Here is an 18,072-nt window from a genome sequence, read left to right as displayed (position 1 = left end):
TGTCATGCTCTCCTTATAAGGATAAACATAGTTTCCTGTGGCAAATGAGTAAATAAAGAAAAACATGAGATTATTAATTTCAAAGACCAATTATTATTCATATTAAATTGAAGGACCAGTTAAACAATCCTAAAACAACTTATAAAAATAACATATGATATTCGTATGAATGTATCCAAACACTAATTTAAGTGTTTGTCAGTTTATGGAATGAAACGAGGCAAGTTGTAGAGTGGAGCACATGCACATTGGTCTACCATGAACCGATTTAAATGCACACTTGAAAATTATTTGAAAAACTAATTTGTTTTTTCTTATTTGTGTCGAACTGACACTAATAAGGTAATTATCTATGTCTACTATTTCGTTTACAATTCTTGTTTTGTCAAATCTCATTGCTATGTGATAGTAGAAGTCTTTAGGTACAAATTCATGTTTTTGATACACACGTTGTTTTAATTTCACGGTCCGGTAAGTTTGTTTCAAATATACGAAAATGACATGGATCAGTAATTGATTGAAATTGATTTTATCTTTAAAATTGATTTTAACTTGAATTTCAGAGTATGTTTGAATAAGAAGTGAATTGATCGAAAGTAAATCTTAAAGGGAATAACTACTGAATATACTTAAATGTGTATTTGATTTATTATTTTGGTTTTTAAATTAATTTTTTTGATGTTCCTTTAATTTTTGAATTTATCTTCTATAAATTAATTTACTCTAAAATTATGAATAATTTTTTTTTCCTTCTTCATCTTAGTCATAGTAGATGGATGATTTGGATTCATACCATTTTTTAGTTATAAATTATTTGTTTACATCGTTTTCTCTCTATCATTTTATGTAAAAAAAAATTGATTTTTAGGTATATTTATTTTTCTATGTTTTTTCGTAATCTCGTTAATTAAGTGGAGTGTCGTTTTATTTTCTTATCTCAGTGTGATATTTATTTTATTCAAATTGACAAATTAACTTCGATTTAAATTAGACAAATAATTTTAACATCGCCAACATTGCAAATATGAAGACATAAATATCTTAGTCACTTTAATTTTATCAAATTTATAAATATTTTATCATTTTATACTATTAATTTTAATATTATAAGTTTGTTTGCATATTTATTTTTTTCGTTTTTAATACATTTGTATTTGTTTTGTTTTTGATTAATCCACGGATACTTTAATATGAATGAATGATATTGTTTTAAGTAAAAAAAAAATACTATACTAATATGAATGAATGTAAGTAACCCACGACCGTGAGATTATGAATTTATTCTAACATAGACATTTATAAATTGAGGAAATTAGAACTTAAAAACGATTTTTTGATTTTTTTATTGTATGAAGAAACATTACACGTCTAATTATTTAGATTCGCGATCATATCATTACGGGTCATAACCACGGTATATAAACATCAAGAAGTCTCAATTGTTGTTATTTTGTAATTTGTAATTCGTCACATTGCATCATAAACCTAGTTTAAACAACGTAATTTTTTAAAACAAATGTGATATAAAATTCATTCTTAAAGAAAACAGTATATAATTTATTTCTTTAGTTAGTGCTAGCTTGACCTGTGAAAATGAGCGACATGTGTCAAAAATTGTTTGGAAGACAATGCATCCAACAGCAAATGGATTCTCCATTTTCTAACGTGTGACGCAGTATTAACTTTCAACCGTCCGATTTGAATCTAATCTAACGATCAAGACCATCTAGCGCGTAATCGTGTAGATATTTGGGATATTTTGATGAAGAGATGAATGGTTCCATTCCATAGCATGAATGAGAAAGCTCTTGACGTGACGTGGCCAATTATCTATCTCTAACAACATATCCACACCCCCCAACCCACAGCCACACCCACCCTAAAATATCTATTTCTCTTTCTTAATTCACTTTTTCTCTCTTTCTCTTTCCACGTCATCTCCTTTTTGCTATCCTACGCCCCTCACTTCCTTCTCCTCTTTTCTTTTCAGCGCACGTTAGTCCAAACAACGTTTTCATTTCCAGCTTCTTATTCTGAGTCTCCAACAAATTGAGCTATTTTTCTAAAAATATATATTTTTCCCATGATCTACCTCCATCTCTGTATTAGCCGTTAGATTTTGCAAAGTCCACTATGGTTTTCTGATTTTGTTTTTTTTGGATTAAGTAGTTGATGAGATGAGAATAGCTTTTGAATTACATACATATAATTAATTAGGGTTTGTGTGCAAGATTTTATTTTGGATGGAGGTTAGGTTGTGTCTAGTTTAGTGCAAAGGGTTTGAGATGGATACTGAGGAACTTATTGATTTGAACAGTAAAGAGAGTAATTTTGGTGGAAATAATAGCAAGAGTGGTGATGGATTCATTGATAGGAGTAAAGTTAGGATTTTGCTGTGTGATAACGATTCCAAGAGTTCAGAAGAGGTTTTCACTCTTCTTGTGAATTGTTCTTATCAGGGTATGAAATTCATCCTTTCCTTCTATTTTTGGATAACCTTTTCTGTTAATTTTTTCTTGTGATTAATCAATCTTGGTTTGCTCATGTCTTGTCAAAAATATTAGATTCAAATTTTGCTTTATTTGAAGATGTAGTGTGAGTTTCAGTTTTCTAGATTCATCAGAGTATACTTACTCTTATTGGATGTCAAAGATATGAAAATTGTTATTTTATATGTCAAATTTAAAATTCTTCTGGCTTAATTGATGCCTTCTTGTTATGGAGTTAAGGTCTATTTGGATGGACTGATTTGAACTTATCTACTGACATAAGTACTTGTGATATTGTTTATGAGAGCTTTTGGAAACAACTTATGACATGCTCATAATCTATTTTTAGTTTATTTTCATAAGCTGTTCATAATAGCTTATGAAAAAACTTATAGCTTATATGAAAATAACGTGATTTTGTTTTATCTTTTGTTATAGAAATAGTTCACACATAAGTTCTTACATGATAAGTGTTTATGCCATAAGCACTTAATAAAGTTGTTTATCCAAACATGAACTTATTTACTTAATACCATTCATTTCTGAAACTTAAATTGTGTTCTCTGTCCAAAAGTTTGTGCTTATTGGCTGGTTCCACTCATCAATTTGTTTTTTCCCATTCAATGTCTGCACCTGTTTGTTCAAGGGGTACATGAAGCATTATTCCAAGAGGAGTATTTAGCTTCCATAAGCTTGACTTAATTAATCTTGGCAAGGGACTTGCTAACTTCAACTTTTAGAAATCAACTACTGTGGGTTTTCCTCAGGGTTTTCATGAATTTGAGGTTCATTTTTATCTTTAAGAATCAGAGCCCATTGTTATGAACTTGTGCAGTATTTTCCCTCCCCCCCTGGAGTTCCCCTTCCCTTACTTTTCAACCTCCACGAATGAGCATACTTTTACATGTAATGATTTCATTAAGTGCATCATCACATACTCTCTAAGATATATAAACTATGGATTGTTAATGCTTCACAGTTACATGTGTAAGATCGGCAAGGCAAGTGATTGATGCACTGAATGCGGAAGGGCAATATATAGATATCATACTAGCAGAAGTTGACCTTCCGATAAAAAAGGGCATGAAGATGTTAAAGTACGTAGCACACGATAAAGAATTACGCCGAATCCCTATTATAAGTAAGCTTTGATCTTTATATTCACAAGGGACATGTAAGACTAATTATTTTAGGCAGATTATATTATATTCCCAGGCAATGTTTTTTTACTATTTTAATTTTTTGTTTAGTGATGTCTGCACAAGATGAGGTGTCAATTGTTGTTAAGTGCTTGAGACTAGGAGCAGCAGACTATCTAGTAAAGCCTTTACGCACTAATGAACTATTAAATTTGTGGACGCACATGTGGAGAAGGAGACGCATGGTATGTACCGCCCTTCTTTATATTTCTGTATGTTGCCTTCTTGTGTTTATTCATACTATTTTTGGTTTTCCACCTGTGGTCTCGATGCATGTGCAATTGCATATCTCCATTTTGTGACTTTTCCGATCTGTATATTTGTGAACATTTCCTTACTCTATCCTTCCTTGTCTTCTTGTTCATTTTGGTCTGTTATATCCTTGCCCCCTTGAATCTGGTTTTTCATGTGCATTTGACATATCTTTCCATTACATTTTTCTTTAAATTTCCATACGCATAGTTTATATTTTCTCAAATGGAAATTGAAATGGTTTTTTTATATCTATTCCAACAGCTTGGACTTACCGAGAACAACATCTTGAATTATGATTTTGATTTGGTAGCATCAGACCCAAGTGATGCCAATACAAACAGTACCACCTTGTTCTCTGATGACACAGATGACAAGTCCAAAAGAAGCAATAATCCAGAGGCTGAAATTTCAATCCAACAAGAACAAGAGGTGAATGTTACAGAAACAGGACTTATTAAGTAATAAAAAATTGAAAGTAATGGTTTCAGCATGATCAGAAATTGATGAGCTTGTGTAACATGGGGATATGGTGGTGTTTTTTTAATCAAGTTAAAGCTTACTTTGCAAATCATTCTACTTTTAGTGTGCAGACTTTGATATTGGCATGGTTCATATTTTCATTTATTGCTTTCCAAAAAGATATATCAATTATGATGGTACTAAAGAGATTGTGCATTATGAACCCATAGAAGTCATAGACAGTAAATGTGAACTGCAAAACATTCACAAATGAAATTTTAAAATTTGTTTCTGATGCAAGTCATAAATAAACTGGTATACTACGTAAATATGTTTCTGATGCAAGTCATAAATAAACTGGTATACTACGTAAATATGTAGTAAAATGTTGACCATTCACATATCCAGTAGCATAGAAAGGGTGGGTGAGAATTTTTTCATTTGTAAATGGGTGGATCTGGCAACACTGTAATGCTTTCTGGATGGCTACTTGTGTTTAAGATTTAACATATTATCTGACTGATTTTATGCTTATAAATTCGGATCAGAGATGACATTTTACATTATAATTCATGTCGTCATATACTTCTTCAGGCTAGTATTGCCACTGCTGCTGCTGTTATTGAAGAGCTTCCATATACTCATGTATCAGAATATCAGCCTGATGTACCCGGAATTAGTGATCGACGAACAGGTATGCTCATCCTTTTCCTTTGAAGTATACAATGTAATAGCCTAGCTAGTCATTTCCTGTGGTTGTATGGGACAACTTGTTTGATAGATAATATGACACAAATTATTGTTACCTTTGGATTTTCCTATCCTTCCTCGGCCTTCTGTTAGCCAATTTTGCTCTGTTTACTCTTCAATTTCAAGAAAGTTAAATAAGTGCATTTCTTCATGCTTTGGTGTTACTTAATATACAGGTTCTTCAGGACAGCATCCGCCATGCAACAGAGTTACGGATGGTAGTTTGCACATCTTATTTTTCCTTCTAGAGCTTCATTTTAATAGTTATGTAAATGACTTCAGTCTAAAATGGATATTTGAGTTTTGAAGTTGAATAAAAATTGATTGATGTGAGAACCCATTGTCATTTTTAATATTTTGTATCTGGTTTTACGTAACTTTGTAGGACATTTTTCATCAGGTCCAAAGAAAAGTGAACTAAGAATTGGAGAGTCATCAGCCTTTTTCACTTATGTCAAAACAACAACAACCAAGAACAACTTTGAAGAGAGTGCTCATGTTGACGATAGTTGTACTTCACAAGTGAGAATGGAAGATATCAATCAAGCATGTCCTCAACAAGGTGGTAATGACCTTAAAAGACACAATGATGGAGAAACGATTTCAAGCCATGTACCAGACGACTTACCCAGCAGCAATAGTATCCCTGATTCTTTATCCATCGAGAGGTCGTGTACCCCTCCTGCATCAATGGAGGTTTCACAGCAAAAGAATTACAAGGAAGAACATCAACAAGGTGTGGTTCATCCAAGAAATGGAGGTTATGGTTCTAGGCTCAACCCACCGGACATGCCTACCCAACATGCTTATCCATATTATATGCCAGGAATTGTTAATCATGTTATGATGCCATCATCGGCACAAATGTATCAAAAGAATATCCAGGACCTTCAAAGTCATCATGTTAGTTCATCTATGATTGCCCAGTACAATCATCTTCCCCAATGTCCACCTCATGCAACTGGGATGACACCCTTCCCATACTATCCAATGAGTATTTGCTTACAAACTGGTCAAGTTTCTACAAATCATTCGTGGCCATCATTAGGAAGTTCAACTTCATGTGAAGCGAACATTAGCAGAGTTGATAGGAGAGAAGCAGCGTTAATGAAGTTTAGACGGAAAAGAAAAGAGCGCTGCTTTGATAAGAAAATTAGATATGTCAATCGGAAACAACTTGCAGAAAGGCGGCCTCGTGTTAGGGGACAGTTTGTCAGAAAGATGAATGGTATTAATGTGGATCTAAATGGACAACCTGCTTCCACCGACTATGATGATGATGATGAAGAGGAGGAAGAAAACAATGACCCAAGAGATTCTTGAGAAGGTCAAATTACTTCTTGGCCCAAGAGTGCAAGGGCAATGAATTTCTTCCTGCATTAAAATTTTCGTGTTTAGGACTTGCCTCTGCTCCTTCCTTTGACGAAAAATTATTGCGTCAGCATTAGTTGACGAGCATGTGCCATTGATTGGATTTTCAGGGATGCTAATCCAATACAAGTGTTCAAACAAACTCTAGCTTGGTCTTTTTTGAATATCAGTTTTTCAAATGATTCATCCTACAGAACAGAGCTGTTGCAGAAGATGAACCTCCTGCTGGTTATGTCCAATGCTTTTGAAAGTTTCACACTTATGTTTAATTGGAACTGTTTGGGGCAGGTTGTGGTTGCTCATAATTATATAGAATATGTATGAGACCTTTAAGTTGTCCCAAAAAATGAGTTTATTGTCAAACAAATTTCACAACCATCCAAAGCATTTTTCCCTTATTTTCTCTCTAGAATGTCTCGGCTCATAAAAGATGCAAATGCAGGCAACGCTTAATTCCATAGGTGAAGGCACAAAACATAATTCATTGAACGTTAATGAAAAAGACAGCGTATAGGAACCAACCACTGCACCCTCGGGATTCTTTAACAACCTTGCTAAATGAAGTATTGCAGGGGATCCATATTGCAATTCTACTCAAGAACTACCAAATATGTCAAAATCGAACTCTACAATCAATTTAGTCTTCCGAAAAACAAACCAAAACATAAACATATTCTCCATTCATCTGTCAGGACGAATTGGCATGTTTGTGAGTGTTAAATCAAAATAAAAAATGGAGATGAGAGAGAAAAAAATAAAGTGAGATATAGAAAATAAGTTGTAGAAAAATTTGCACTAGAGAATCCAAGTTTGTAAAATTGATTCTAACTTAAATCATAAGTTTGTAAAATTGATTCTAACTTAAAATTATGATTTACAACTTTTGACTCTAAATGTGATTTTTACACAAATTTATTGGTCTTGGTGTAAAATTGAAAGTGTTATTCATTTAAGCACAGACATTTTTTTACTATATTCCTTGTGGGAAGAAAAGAGTACAATTTAGTGAAATTTATTTAAAAGTTGATTCTCAAGTGTTAGCCCATGTTAGAGTGAGTAGTTTCTACAAATAAACTGATTTGTGCGCATATATCTCGACTAATTTTGGATGCTTTTAAGAAACTCATATCCAGTATCTTTTGCCAAAGTATTGCTCCACGATGTAATAGGAGTGTCAAATTCTAATGAAATGTATTTTTCATAGAACAAAATTAATCCCATAGAGCGAAATGTATTCTCACAGAAAAATTTAGTCTCACATAGCAAATTCTCACGAATTGTATTTTTGATAATGCAATTTTACATTTTATGAAATGAACAAATTAACTGCATTTAATTTTTTTTATAATAAATATAAAATTATTATTTCTGCACGAGAGTATTATGAGTTTGAAAATGTGTTTGATGTGCATCATAAAATAGAGATATGACATGATATAAAATAGGATAATAATATAATATGATAATATCATGATAAATACTATTTTATTGCGTGTTTGATGCACACATAATAATAAATAATATAATATTATTTTATTAAGTCATTTTTTTTGATACACAATTTATCATAGTATGATATAATATATATTCTCTGGTTGTAATTATAAGAAGAAAAACAAAAAAATATCGATACCAATGAACTTATTTATTACAATCACTTTTTGAATATTTTTACAAATATATGCTCTTATAGAAAAATGTGATACATTAAATATACTACTAATATATAAAAGACAAACATTAAGCCAAAATTAAAAATCAAAATATTTTCTTATAAATGGAACCAAGAAAATCTTTATTTATTTTTTATAATTGAGACCGAATGTAGTATTATATTTAAATGAAAAAATTATTATTATAAAACAATTATATACTACTTTTTTCAAATAAATTTACAAATATTTTTAAATATTATAAATTAATAAAAAAATACTAAAAAAATTAAATAAGAATTGAATGAATTTAATTTTTGTTAACATTAGTAAATAAATAATTAAATAATTCTATTTTATTTATTGAATAAGTTTTATATCTTTATAATATATATTATATGTAAATAAAAATACCACTCTTGTAAAAAATTATGTTTAGTTTTAAAACTTAAAGTAATATTTAAAATTTATGATTTTGAATAATAATTTATTACATTATACAAAATGACAAACTACTCTTGTTATATATAATACATATTTTTTAAAATTAATTATTAATATTTAAAATTTAAAATTTATATTTAATTCTATTATTTTATTTATATTTTAATTTTGTATATTTTATAATAGCAATTAAGTAAAGTATTGTTGTTATTTATCCTTCCTAATCCTGCTCATACTTAATATAATAGTTATAATTACAAAATTAAAATAAGATATAATATTTTATTTTATTGGTTTATGTTATGTTGAATTAAAACATGATTTAATTCATAAAATAATATTAGTAAGACACTATTTAAGACACATTATCGATTAAAATACTGCCGCCAAATGTCCATAATATCTATATTTTAACCGATTATAGTGCGTACAATAATGTACATGATTCTTATCAAAATTCAAACATGAAGTAACCAAGCCAATCCTAAACTCTGATTTCCTAACTAACCCGTACGTTCTTGGTTCTTACAAATCTTGCATGCCATTACTTTAGACCTAGTTACGTTACATCTGAGGGTTTATTAATGTTTTCCGTTAACGAACAAAGAGGAAGAAGAGCTGACGGAATTGTCGAATGGAATGTGTGCACATAACATGTTTGATGAATTTCTCAAATGAACATTCACCATGCTTGTTTTGCTGAACTCCGCTTTGAAACGCTGTTGGCTCCAAAACAAGAGCGCCTCTTCTATTCCACATTGCACCCAATATCTACACCTTCCCAGTTGCAAGACCTCTGCAACATTGGTGGACTAGATGACCAGCATTTTTGGTCTTGTAGCTGAGACTTTTGTTAAACTGGGAAAACAAGATGAAGAAGCATCGAGTATTTTCAAGGATGCGTTGTTGATTGTTGGGGTTGGATGTTGATTAAAGGTTGTATTCCTGCAAGCAGGAAAAGAGTTATTCAAGAGCATGTCTTCTCGTTACTTCAAAGCTGCAACAGCAAAACGAACCTTGTTCAAATTCATAGCCAAGTAGTTCTCAACGGCCTCTCTCATAAGAATAACATCATCACCAAACTTCTTTCATTCTATGCAGCCTTTGGTAAACTTCAACATGCTCACAAACTTCTCATTAAAATTGATAACCCAAGCACCGCTGTTTGGAACCACATGATTAGAGGCTACACCCGCAGCCGTACACCATGGAAATCGGTTCAATATTACAACCAAATGGTGTCAACTGAGTCTGAACCTGACGAGTTCACATACTCATTTCTCTTGAGTGCTTGTGCACAAGGTGGGTTGGTAAGAGAAGGGGAACAGGTGCATGCGACTGTTCTAGCAAAAGGGTATTGCTCAGACGTGTTCGTGAACACTAATTTGATAAATTTTTATTCGAACGGAGGTGGTGTTGAGCAAGCACGCCATGTGTTTGATGATATGACTCAAAGAAGTGTTGTTAGCTGGAATTCCATACTTGCTGGGTATGTTAGGTGCGGTGATTTTGATGCAGCGGGAAAAGTTTTCGAGGAAATGCCATATAGAAATGTTGTGTCTTGGACGACCATGATTGTTGGGTGTGCTCATAATGGGAAATCTGAACAAGCTTTATTGTTGTTTGGTCAGATGAGGAGAGCACGTGTGGAATTCGATCATGTGGCGTTGGTGGCAGCGTTATCAGCATGTGCTGAATTAGGGGATCTGAAGTTAGGAAGATGGGTCCATTGGTATGTTCAAAAGAGACAACAACAACCCTCTGTCCGCTTGAACAATGCACTCATGCACATGTATGCAAGTTGTGGAATTATTGATGAAGCTTATCAAGTGTTTACCAAGATGTCTCGGAAAACAACTGTGTCTTGGACTATCATCATCATGGCTTTTGCAAAACAAGGTCTTGGGAAGGAAGCTCTTGATCTGTTTAAAGATATGCTTAGTGATGATGTGGGGGAAAATGGCGTAAAACCTGATGGAACAATCTTCATTGGAGTGATAAATTTTTATTCGAACGGAGGTGGTGTTGAGCAAGCACGCCATGTGTTTGATGATATGACTCAAAGAAGTGTTGTTAGCTGGAATTCCATACTTGCTGGGTACGTTAGGTGCGGTGATTTTGATTCAGCGGGAAAAGTTTTTGAGGAAATGCCATATAGAAATGTTGTGTCTTGGACAACCATGATTGCTGGGTGTGCTCAGAATGGGAAATCTGAACAAGCTTTGTTGTTGTTTGGTCAGATGAGGAGAGCACGTGTGGAATTCGATCATGTGGCGTTGGTGGCAGCGTTATCAGCATGTGCTGAATTAGGGGATCTGAAGTTAGGAAGATGGGTCCATTGGTATGTTCAAAAGAGACAACAACAACCCTCTGTCCGCTTGAACAATGCACTCATGCACATGTATGCAAGTTGTGGAATTATTGATGAAGCTTATCAAGTGTTTACCAAGATGTCTCGGAAAACAACTGTGTCTTGGACTATCATCATCATGGCTTTTGCAAAACAAGGTCTTGGGAAGGAAGCTCTTGATCTGTTTAAAGATATGCTTAGTGATGATGTGGGGGAAAATGGCGTAAAACCTGATGGAACAACCTTCATTGGAGTTCTTTGTGCTTGCAGTCATGCAGGGTTTGTGGACGAAGGACGCAGAATTTTTGAATCGATGATACATACTTGGCGAATCAGCCCGAGGATTGAACACTATGGATGCATGGTTGATCTCTTGAGCCGTGCAGGTTGCCTAGATGAAGCATATGGACTTATTGAAACTATGCCTTTTAAGCCTAATGATGCAATATGGGGTGCCCTTCTTGGTGGCTGTCGAATACACAAGAACTCAGAGCTAGCATCACAAGTTGCAAATAAGTTAGTTGCTGAGCTTGACAACAATGATCAAGCAGCAGGCTATCTTGTGCTCTTGTCAAACATATATGCTTTCGCCGAAAGGTGGCAGGATGTCATTTCAGTAAGACAAAAAATGATTGAGATGGGTGTGAAAAAACCTCCAGGCCAAAGTTGGATCCAAATTAATGGGGTTGTTCATAACTTTGTTGTGGGTGATATGACTCACAAGCATTCATCTTTAATCTATGAAACCCTTTGCGAGATTACCGAGCAAGCCCGTGTGGAAGGCTATAAACCAGACATAACTGAGGTTCTCTTGGATGTTGAGGGATAGGAAATATATGAAGAACATAATGCATTAAAGGGATAACTGTTAACTCAGGTCATTCTAAAGATCTAAGTGCTTCCTCACATACTCTCTATATAAACTATGGATTTTTAATGCTTCACAGGTACGTCTGTAAGATCAGCAAGGCAAGTAATTGATGCACTGAATGCGGAAGGGAAATATTAGATAGCATACTAACTGAAGTTGACCTTCCAAACAAAAGGGCATGAAGATGTTGAAGTACATAGCATGGGGTAAACAATTGCGCCGAAAATTCTATTATAAGTAAGCTTTGGTTCTTTATTTTCATAAGGAAACTGTAAGACTAATTATTTTAGGCAAATTATATGATGATTCAGTAGGATCCACACAAACTATTATTTACTTCGGTTTTTCCTATACTCTGCCTTTTGTTCGCCAATTTTGCTCTGTTATGTCTTCTCTTTAATTTCAAGAAAGTTAAGTAAGTGCATTTGTTCATGCTTTGGTATTACTTATTATACAGATTCTTCGGGACAACATCTGCCAAGCAACAGAGTCACAGATAGTAGCTTTGATGGTAGTGTGCACGTCTTATTTTTTCCTTCTATAGCTTCATTTTAGTAATTATGAAAATGACTCCAATCTAAAAGGGATATTCTGAGTTTTGAAGTCTAATAAAATTTGACTGATGTAAGAATCCTGTCATTTTTAATATTTTGTCTTCGATTCTACATAATTTTGTAGGACATTTTTCATCTGGTCCAAAGAAGAGTGAACTAAGAATTGGAAAGTCGTCATCAGCCTTTTTCACTTATGTAAAAGCCAACAACAACAAAGAGCAGCTTTGAAGAGAATGCTCATGAAGAACAATAATGGTTCTTCACAAGTGAGGGTGGAAGATATGAATCAAACATGTCCTCAAGAATTACAAGAAAGGAAGATCATCCACATGGGTTGGTGCGTCCAAGTATCTCACTGTTACTTGTACATGTGTATTAGTAGAGCATAACATTGAGACACGATTTAAATTGTAAATTGAAGAACAAAAAGAACCTCGGCCTATTTGAGTGTTTTTTAATAATTGTAATAACAATAAAATAGCCTATTTAAGCTTGAAGACTATTCAATTCAAGAATATGGACGAAATCCTTCACTAGTTTATCTTTATCTCTCTCTTCTTTTTCTTTTATCACTTTTTATTGATTTTCTCCCTCCTCTTATAATATTTATTTTGCTTGAAGGATGGAAGATCTTAATTAGGGGCCAGAATAGCCAAGTCTATCAATAGGGGTTAGGCCAAACTAAGTTTTTTTTCTTTTAAACAGACAAAACCCAGACTTTAAAAAAAAAAAGTATTTAATTAAATATATAAATTACATATCACATAAACCAAGCTATTTAAAAAATATAAAAAATATTTTTTATTATTACTATAATTATTATATTAAATTTTGATATTTTTATTATATAAATTGAAAATTATAGTTAACATTTTAAATTGTGGTTAAATATATTTAGTAGATAATTAATAAATTGCAATATCTTATTATATTTATTAACCAACTGAATAATAAATAAGTTGCAAATCTTCATAGGATAACGAGATATATATATATATATATATGATAAAAAAATAAGTTTCATTTACATAAAAATAAACATAGTACATTCGATTTAATAACCAAAATCAAACAAATATACGAGCTAAGGATACATAAAAATTGCATAAGTCAAATGAAAAATAATCAAATCAAAATTTTAATTATAACAACAAAATTAATAAATTCCACCCATCAATTATCAAGAATAATGTGATATCAACGGTGTTTAATGTTATTCATATTCAAAAAAATATTTTGTAGTGTTCGTTCATATCGAGTATAAATAATTTTTTATATGACCAATCTAACTACGTGTTGACAAATTATTTGTAAGAAGTGTTAAATTTTATGGTAGCCTTCTTATAACCTATTGCTCATAATATGGTACCAACAAAGATCAGTCATTTTTCTGTGAACATTGCACCAAAATGAGAAAACAAAATACGAAGTACAACGATAACGAACAAATTAACATCGCACTCAAATGATAAAATCATAGATAAAATACGAAGAAAAAATTAAAATAAATGAAGAAAACTGCTTATTTAAATAAAAGGAGATAATAAAATATTTGAAAAGGTAATTACAGACAAAAAAATAATCATAAACTATCCCTCTAAAGAATGAAGAAGAAAAGACAACTTAAATTTTTTTATGTAGAGAGAAAGTAGTGTGCTTCGCACTTTATAAAAATTGTCGTCTAAAGATAAAAAGTTATCAATGATCTAAATTATGTTCAAACTTACATGCATAATAATCATTAATCATAGTTTGTATTTAAATATACACTTTTAAATTGAGGTTCATAGTTAAACTCAACCTCCGTCAATAAAATCTCAAAGTTTAAAGTCAATTTTTAAAAATCTCCTACTAAATCTTTTATTATTAGGTTTTTATTAAAATAATTTTTTTAAATCTCGATCAATAATTTTATTATTTATTGCAAAAAAATCAAAAAAAAATTCTCGAAAAATTTTAAGTAAAAAAAAGAAATTGTTGGTTTTTGTTTTTTTAAAAGTCGAAAGATAAATTTGGAGTTTCCTTTTTTTTTTTACTAGGCTTTAATAACTATGAATTTTTTTTTTGCCAATGTTAGTTAAGGTCAATAATTACCAGCTTGTGAAATTGACATCTAGACTCCCATTTGAAATTGTGGAATACACTTGCCAAATTAAATACTTTGTCAATAATACTTAAAATATAATTTTTTTGAAGCAGAAAATTTATTAAAAAAGCATAATAATAATAATAATAATAACAATTAAATATTTCAATACAAAAAACTTGAATATTTACATTTTCACTTTCAAATTGAAATATAATTTACTATTTTAATTATATTATTACATCTGCACTGTGAATTTTCTTAGAATGTTATTGTCTCTAGAGTTTTTTTCCCATAAAAAATCTATAGAATATCATCGCAACTAATATATGTATATATATATAAGAATATTTCAAAAGACAATATTATGACAAAAATTTTGTTTGGATTCATAGGTGTGGTAAAAAAAAAAAATTGTTCCTCCAAATAATAAGTGTTTATTTGGTTTTACTTTAGATTTAACAACATGTTAGTGAATGTGGTTTTGTAGATTCTATATTCAGTAATTTTTTAATATTTTAATTTCTTGTTGGTTGATGAATATATATGTTGATGTAATACTATATATACCTCAAATATCAATTTTTAATAATAAATTAATAAAATATATTGTAATGTATTTTATTTGTGTTAATGTATCAATTTTTTGTTATCGAATTTTGTGATATATTTTATTTATATTTGATTATAAAGGAAAAATAATAATGCTATTTCAAAAAAAAAGTAATTGTATGTAAATAATTTTTTATTTAAAAAATAATATTTGTGAGAATATCTATTAATATTTGTATATATTTTAAAACCATTAAATTTCTAATTAACGGATATCTATGTGTATGTAAATAAAGTTTAACAATAAAAATTATTGATTAATAAATTATCTCATGATGACAGTGATGATCACGTTGTGAGATGATAAAATTAATAATACTAATTAATGATTAATGTAAAATTAATTTATATAGTGCATTTTCTTATATAAATAAAACACAAATATTAGTTATATCAAATAATGTAGATAGCCGATGACTATTATCAATTCGTGAATATTCATTATCATTTCTTTTGTGAAATAGAATTTTTCTCCTTCTTTTGAAAGCTCTTTCTAACATGCACAAAAAACTCAAAGTGTTGCACCAAACGCCTTGTTGTAGAATACTTGAAGACGATGATGAGAAAATCTAATGTTATAGGTGCATAAAAAATAATGAAATTTTATTATATCCGACGATGAAAGAATGTTGTGTACGGTGCACAACTTATCTTGCTTGTGCATTGTAGTCATCCCGTCTTTTAAAATATAGAACAAGACTATGAAATTTAAATTGAGAACTTAAAAATTATGAGACAAAGAAGGTGAAAAGGCTGCATACAGAGCGTGGAAAGGGCTACAAGACAAGACTACACATGTGTAACATTATATTATACACACACATTGACATTCGGTGCTCTCTAAACAAATACAATAAAAATATCATAATATCTCTGGTCAAAATATTGGGTCAGACAAAAAATTATTTAAATTTAGATATTTGAGACCGAGGATTATCATATTTGTATCTATATCGTGTGAGACTATGTGAGAATAACTTTTCTTTCTCTCTACAGTGACTGACCAAGATGCATCTTGCTCGCTTCGGGTGAAAGCTCAGCAACAGTTATGTTTTATACTTCACAGGCGCATAATCGTTCAAGTCCCACACCGCTACTTTCATAAATAATTTACTGTTTATATAACGTACACACGCCTCTTTATAATGTCCCCTCGGGGACATCCGATAAAATTGGAACGATACAGAGAAGATTAGCATGGCCCCTGCGCAAGGATGACACGCACAAATCGAGAAATGGTCCAAATTTTTTTGACATTTTCTCCGTTTTTTTTTGTTACTTTCGGCATTTTTGGGGTTTTGCTTCTTCCTTAAATTTTCGTCACTAGGGTTGATGACTTATTTTCTCTTTGATTTCTTCGTAAGGGTGAGTTTTCCTTTTTAAGTTTTGGCTTTTCATTTCTTCCTTGCGTTGATTATTGTCACTAGGGGTAATAGCTTCCTTCGATAGTTCGATTATCAATTTTTCATCGCTGTCCAAGCTTGCTTGTGTAGAATTTCGTAGTATCAGTAACACTGATATTATTCAAAATTTTCACCAATGTTAGTGATGGATGCATCTTACTTTACTTTGGTGTGTGTATATTGTTTCATGACACTAATTTGCCTTACATGATATTGACGAATGCATGTATTATTATATACTGAAATTTTCAGTAAAAGAAAGCACTATGGGACCTATGTGAAATATTTAACAATATCAAATTGCACACTAACCACAGCGTTTGTTAATGTTGTCAGATAACAACCTAAGAAGAAGACAAAGACGAAGAGGAGCTTATGGAATAGTTGAATGGAAAGTACAGAGTTAGCCAAATTTTGAAGGTGGCGGAGAGGTTTTGAGTTACAACTACTAGTGATGCTTAAGCCAATCGGTGCTATTTTCAAGGTTTTTAGTTACAAGTGATGCACATAACATGTTTGATGAATTTCTCTTTCATTCAAAATGCATATGTTGCTGAACTCTGCTTTAAAACGCTTTGGGCTTCAAAATAAGAGCACACACAAGTTCCAATTACTTTCAGTGTCCTTCTATTCCACATTGCACTCAATATCTGCACCTCCCCAGTTGCAAGAGCTCTGCAACATTGTCACCAGTACTGTTGGTGGACTAGATGATCTAGAGTTAAGTCTAAATAAGTTTAAGGGTTCTATAAATTCATCTCTTGTAGCTCAAGCTATTGATTCCATCAAACATGAGGCACACACTAGAAGATTGCTCAGGTTCTTCTTATGGTCCAATAAGCATTTGAGTCGTGATTTGGAAGACAATGATTATAATTATGCTCTTAGGGTTTTCGCAGAAAAGAAAGACTACACGGCTATGGATATCTTGCTTGGAGATCTCAAGAAGGAGGGTAGAGTCATGGATGCTCAAACTTTTGGTCTTGTAGCTGAGACTTTTGTTAAGCTTGGGAAAGAAGATGAAGCATTGGGTATTTTCAAGAACTTAGATAAGTACAAGTGTTTTATTGATGAATTCACAGTTACTGCTATTATTAATGCCCTTTGCTCCAAAGGGCATGCTAAGAGGGCCGAAGGTGTAGTTTGGCATCACAAAGACAAAGTTAAAGGCGTGCTACCTTGCATTTATAGGAGTCTTCTTTATGGTTGGTCTGTGCAGAGAAATGTGAAGGAAGCTAGGAGAATTATTCAAGAGATGAAGTCAAATGGGGTTAACCCAGATTTAGTTTGCTACAACACATTCCTCAGGTGCCTTTGTGAACGGAATCTCAGACATAATCCTTCAGGACTTGTGCCTGAAGCTTTAAATGTAATGATGGAGATGAGGTTTTATAAGGTTTTGCCGACCTCAATCAGTTACAACATTTTGCTTTCTTGTTTGGGGAAGACTAGAAGGGTTAAGGAATCTTGTCAAATACTTGAAGCAATGAACAAATCTGGTGTTGCTCCAGATTGGGTCAGCTATTATCTCGTGGCAAGGGTTTTGTTTCTGAGCGGTAGATTTGGTAAAGGGAAAG

At 31.9% G+C, this 18,072-nt stretch overlaps 4 protein-coding genes and 1 non-coding gene across 11 annotated transcripts in view; all 5 read left to right on the top strand.

Moving 5' to 3' along the window:
* Positions 1 to 1,838: 1,838 nt before the first annotated feature.
* TOC1A (two-component response regulator-like APRR1) lies at positions 1,839 to 6,921 on the top strand. Of its 5 annotated transcripts, none has more exons than XM_004508664.4 (7): positions 1,840 to 2,460; positions 3,469 to 3,630; positions 3,740 to 3,873; positions 4,205 to 4,372; positions 4,997 to 5,096; positions 5,329 to 5,370; positions 5,553 to 6,921. In XM_004508664.4, exons 1-7 carry the CDS (start codon positions 2,286 to 2,288, stop codon positions 6,473 to 6,475), a joined length of 1,704 nt encoding a protein of 567 aa, XP_004508721.1. In that variant the 5' UTR covers positions 1,840 to 2,285; the 3' UTR covers positions 6,476 to 6,921. The 5 variants fall into 5 exon arrangements, with proteins under 5 accessions (XP_027192792.1, XP_004508721.1, XP_004508720.1 ...); XM_004508663.4 differs by having other exon boundaries at positions 5,538 to 6,921; XM_027336992.2 differs by lacking the exon at positions 1,840 to 2,460 and adding an exon at positions 2,500 to 3,274 and having other exon boundaries at positions 5,538 to 6,921.
* Positions 6,922 to 9,293: 2,372 nt separating this feature from the next.
* LOC140921095 (pentatricopeptide repeat-containing protein At5g66520-like) lies at positions 9,294 to 10,540 on the top strand. The gene is made up of 3 exons (XM_073370946.1): positions 9,294 to 9,456; positions 9,556 to 10,351; positions 10,441 to 10,540. Exons 1-3 carry the CDS (start codon positions 9,294 to 9,296, stop codon positions 10,538 to 10,540), a joined length of 1,059 nt encoding a protein of 352 aa, XP_073227047.1.
* A 79-nt stretch (positions 10,541 to 10,619) lies between these two features.
* On the top strand, positions 10,620 to 12,941 carry LOC101500048 (pentatricopeptide repeat-containing protein At3g22690-like). 3 transcript variants are annotated; one of them, XM_012718104.3, is made up of 4 exons: positions 10,620 to 11,846; positions 11,917 to 12,077; positions 12,298 to 12,351; positions 12,519 to 12,941. In XM_012718104.3, exon 1 carries the CDS (start codon positions 10,674 to 10,676, stop codon positions 11,796 to 11,798), a length of 1,125 nt encoding a protein of 374 aa, XP_012573558.2. In that variant the 5' UTR covers positions 10,620 to 10,673; the 3' UTR covers positions 11,799 to 11,846; positions 11,917 to 12,077; positions 12,298 to 12,351; positions 12,519 to 12,941. The 3 variants fall into 3 exon arrangements, with proteins under 3 accessions (XP_012573558.2, XP_012573559.2, XP_012573556.2); XM_012718105.3 differs by having other exon boundaries at positions 10,620 to 12,046; XM_012718102.3 differs by having other exon boundaries at positions 10,620 to 12,077.
* A 3,054-nt stretch (positions 12,942 to 15,995) lies between these two features.
* LOC101508497 (pentatricopeptide repeat-containing protein At5g61370, mitochondrial) overlaps positions 15,996 to 18,072 on the top strand; it is a 2,769-nt gene continuing 692 nt past the window's right edge. Inside the window, exons 1-2 of the mRNA XM_073370715.1 lie at positions 15,996 to 16,457; positions 16,832 to 18,067. Coding sequence (XP_073226816.1) covers positions 17,037 to 18,067 — 1,031 coding nt within the window. The 5' untranslated portion in view covers positions 15,996 to 16,457; positions 16,832 to 17,036. The remainder of the gene's footprint in view (positions 16,458 to 16,831; positions 18,068 to 18,072) is intronic.
* Positions 16,240 to 16,342, top strand: LOC113787895 (U6 spliceosomal RNA). The gene has a single exon (XR_003474414.1). It is a non-coding gene; the product is annotated as a U6 spliceosomal RNA (small nuclear RNA).

The sequence above is a fragment of the Cicer arietinum genome, chromosome 7 (assembly GCF_000331145.2).
Source record: "Cicer arietinum cultivar CDC Frontier isolate Library 1 chromosome 7, Cicar.CDCFrontier_v2.0, whole genome shotgun sequence".
NCBI lineage: Eukaryota > Viridiplantae > Streptophyta > Magnoliopsida > Fabales > Fabaceae > Cicer > Cicer arietinum.
The sequence above is the reverse complement of the archived record's forward strand: the minus strand, read 5'-3'. Positions and strand labels throughout refer to the sequence as shown.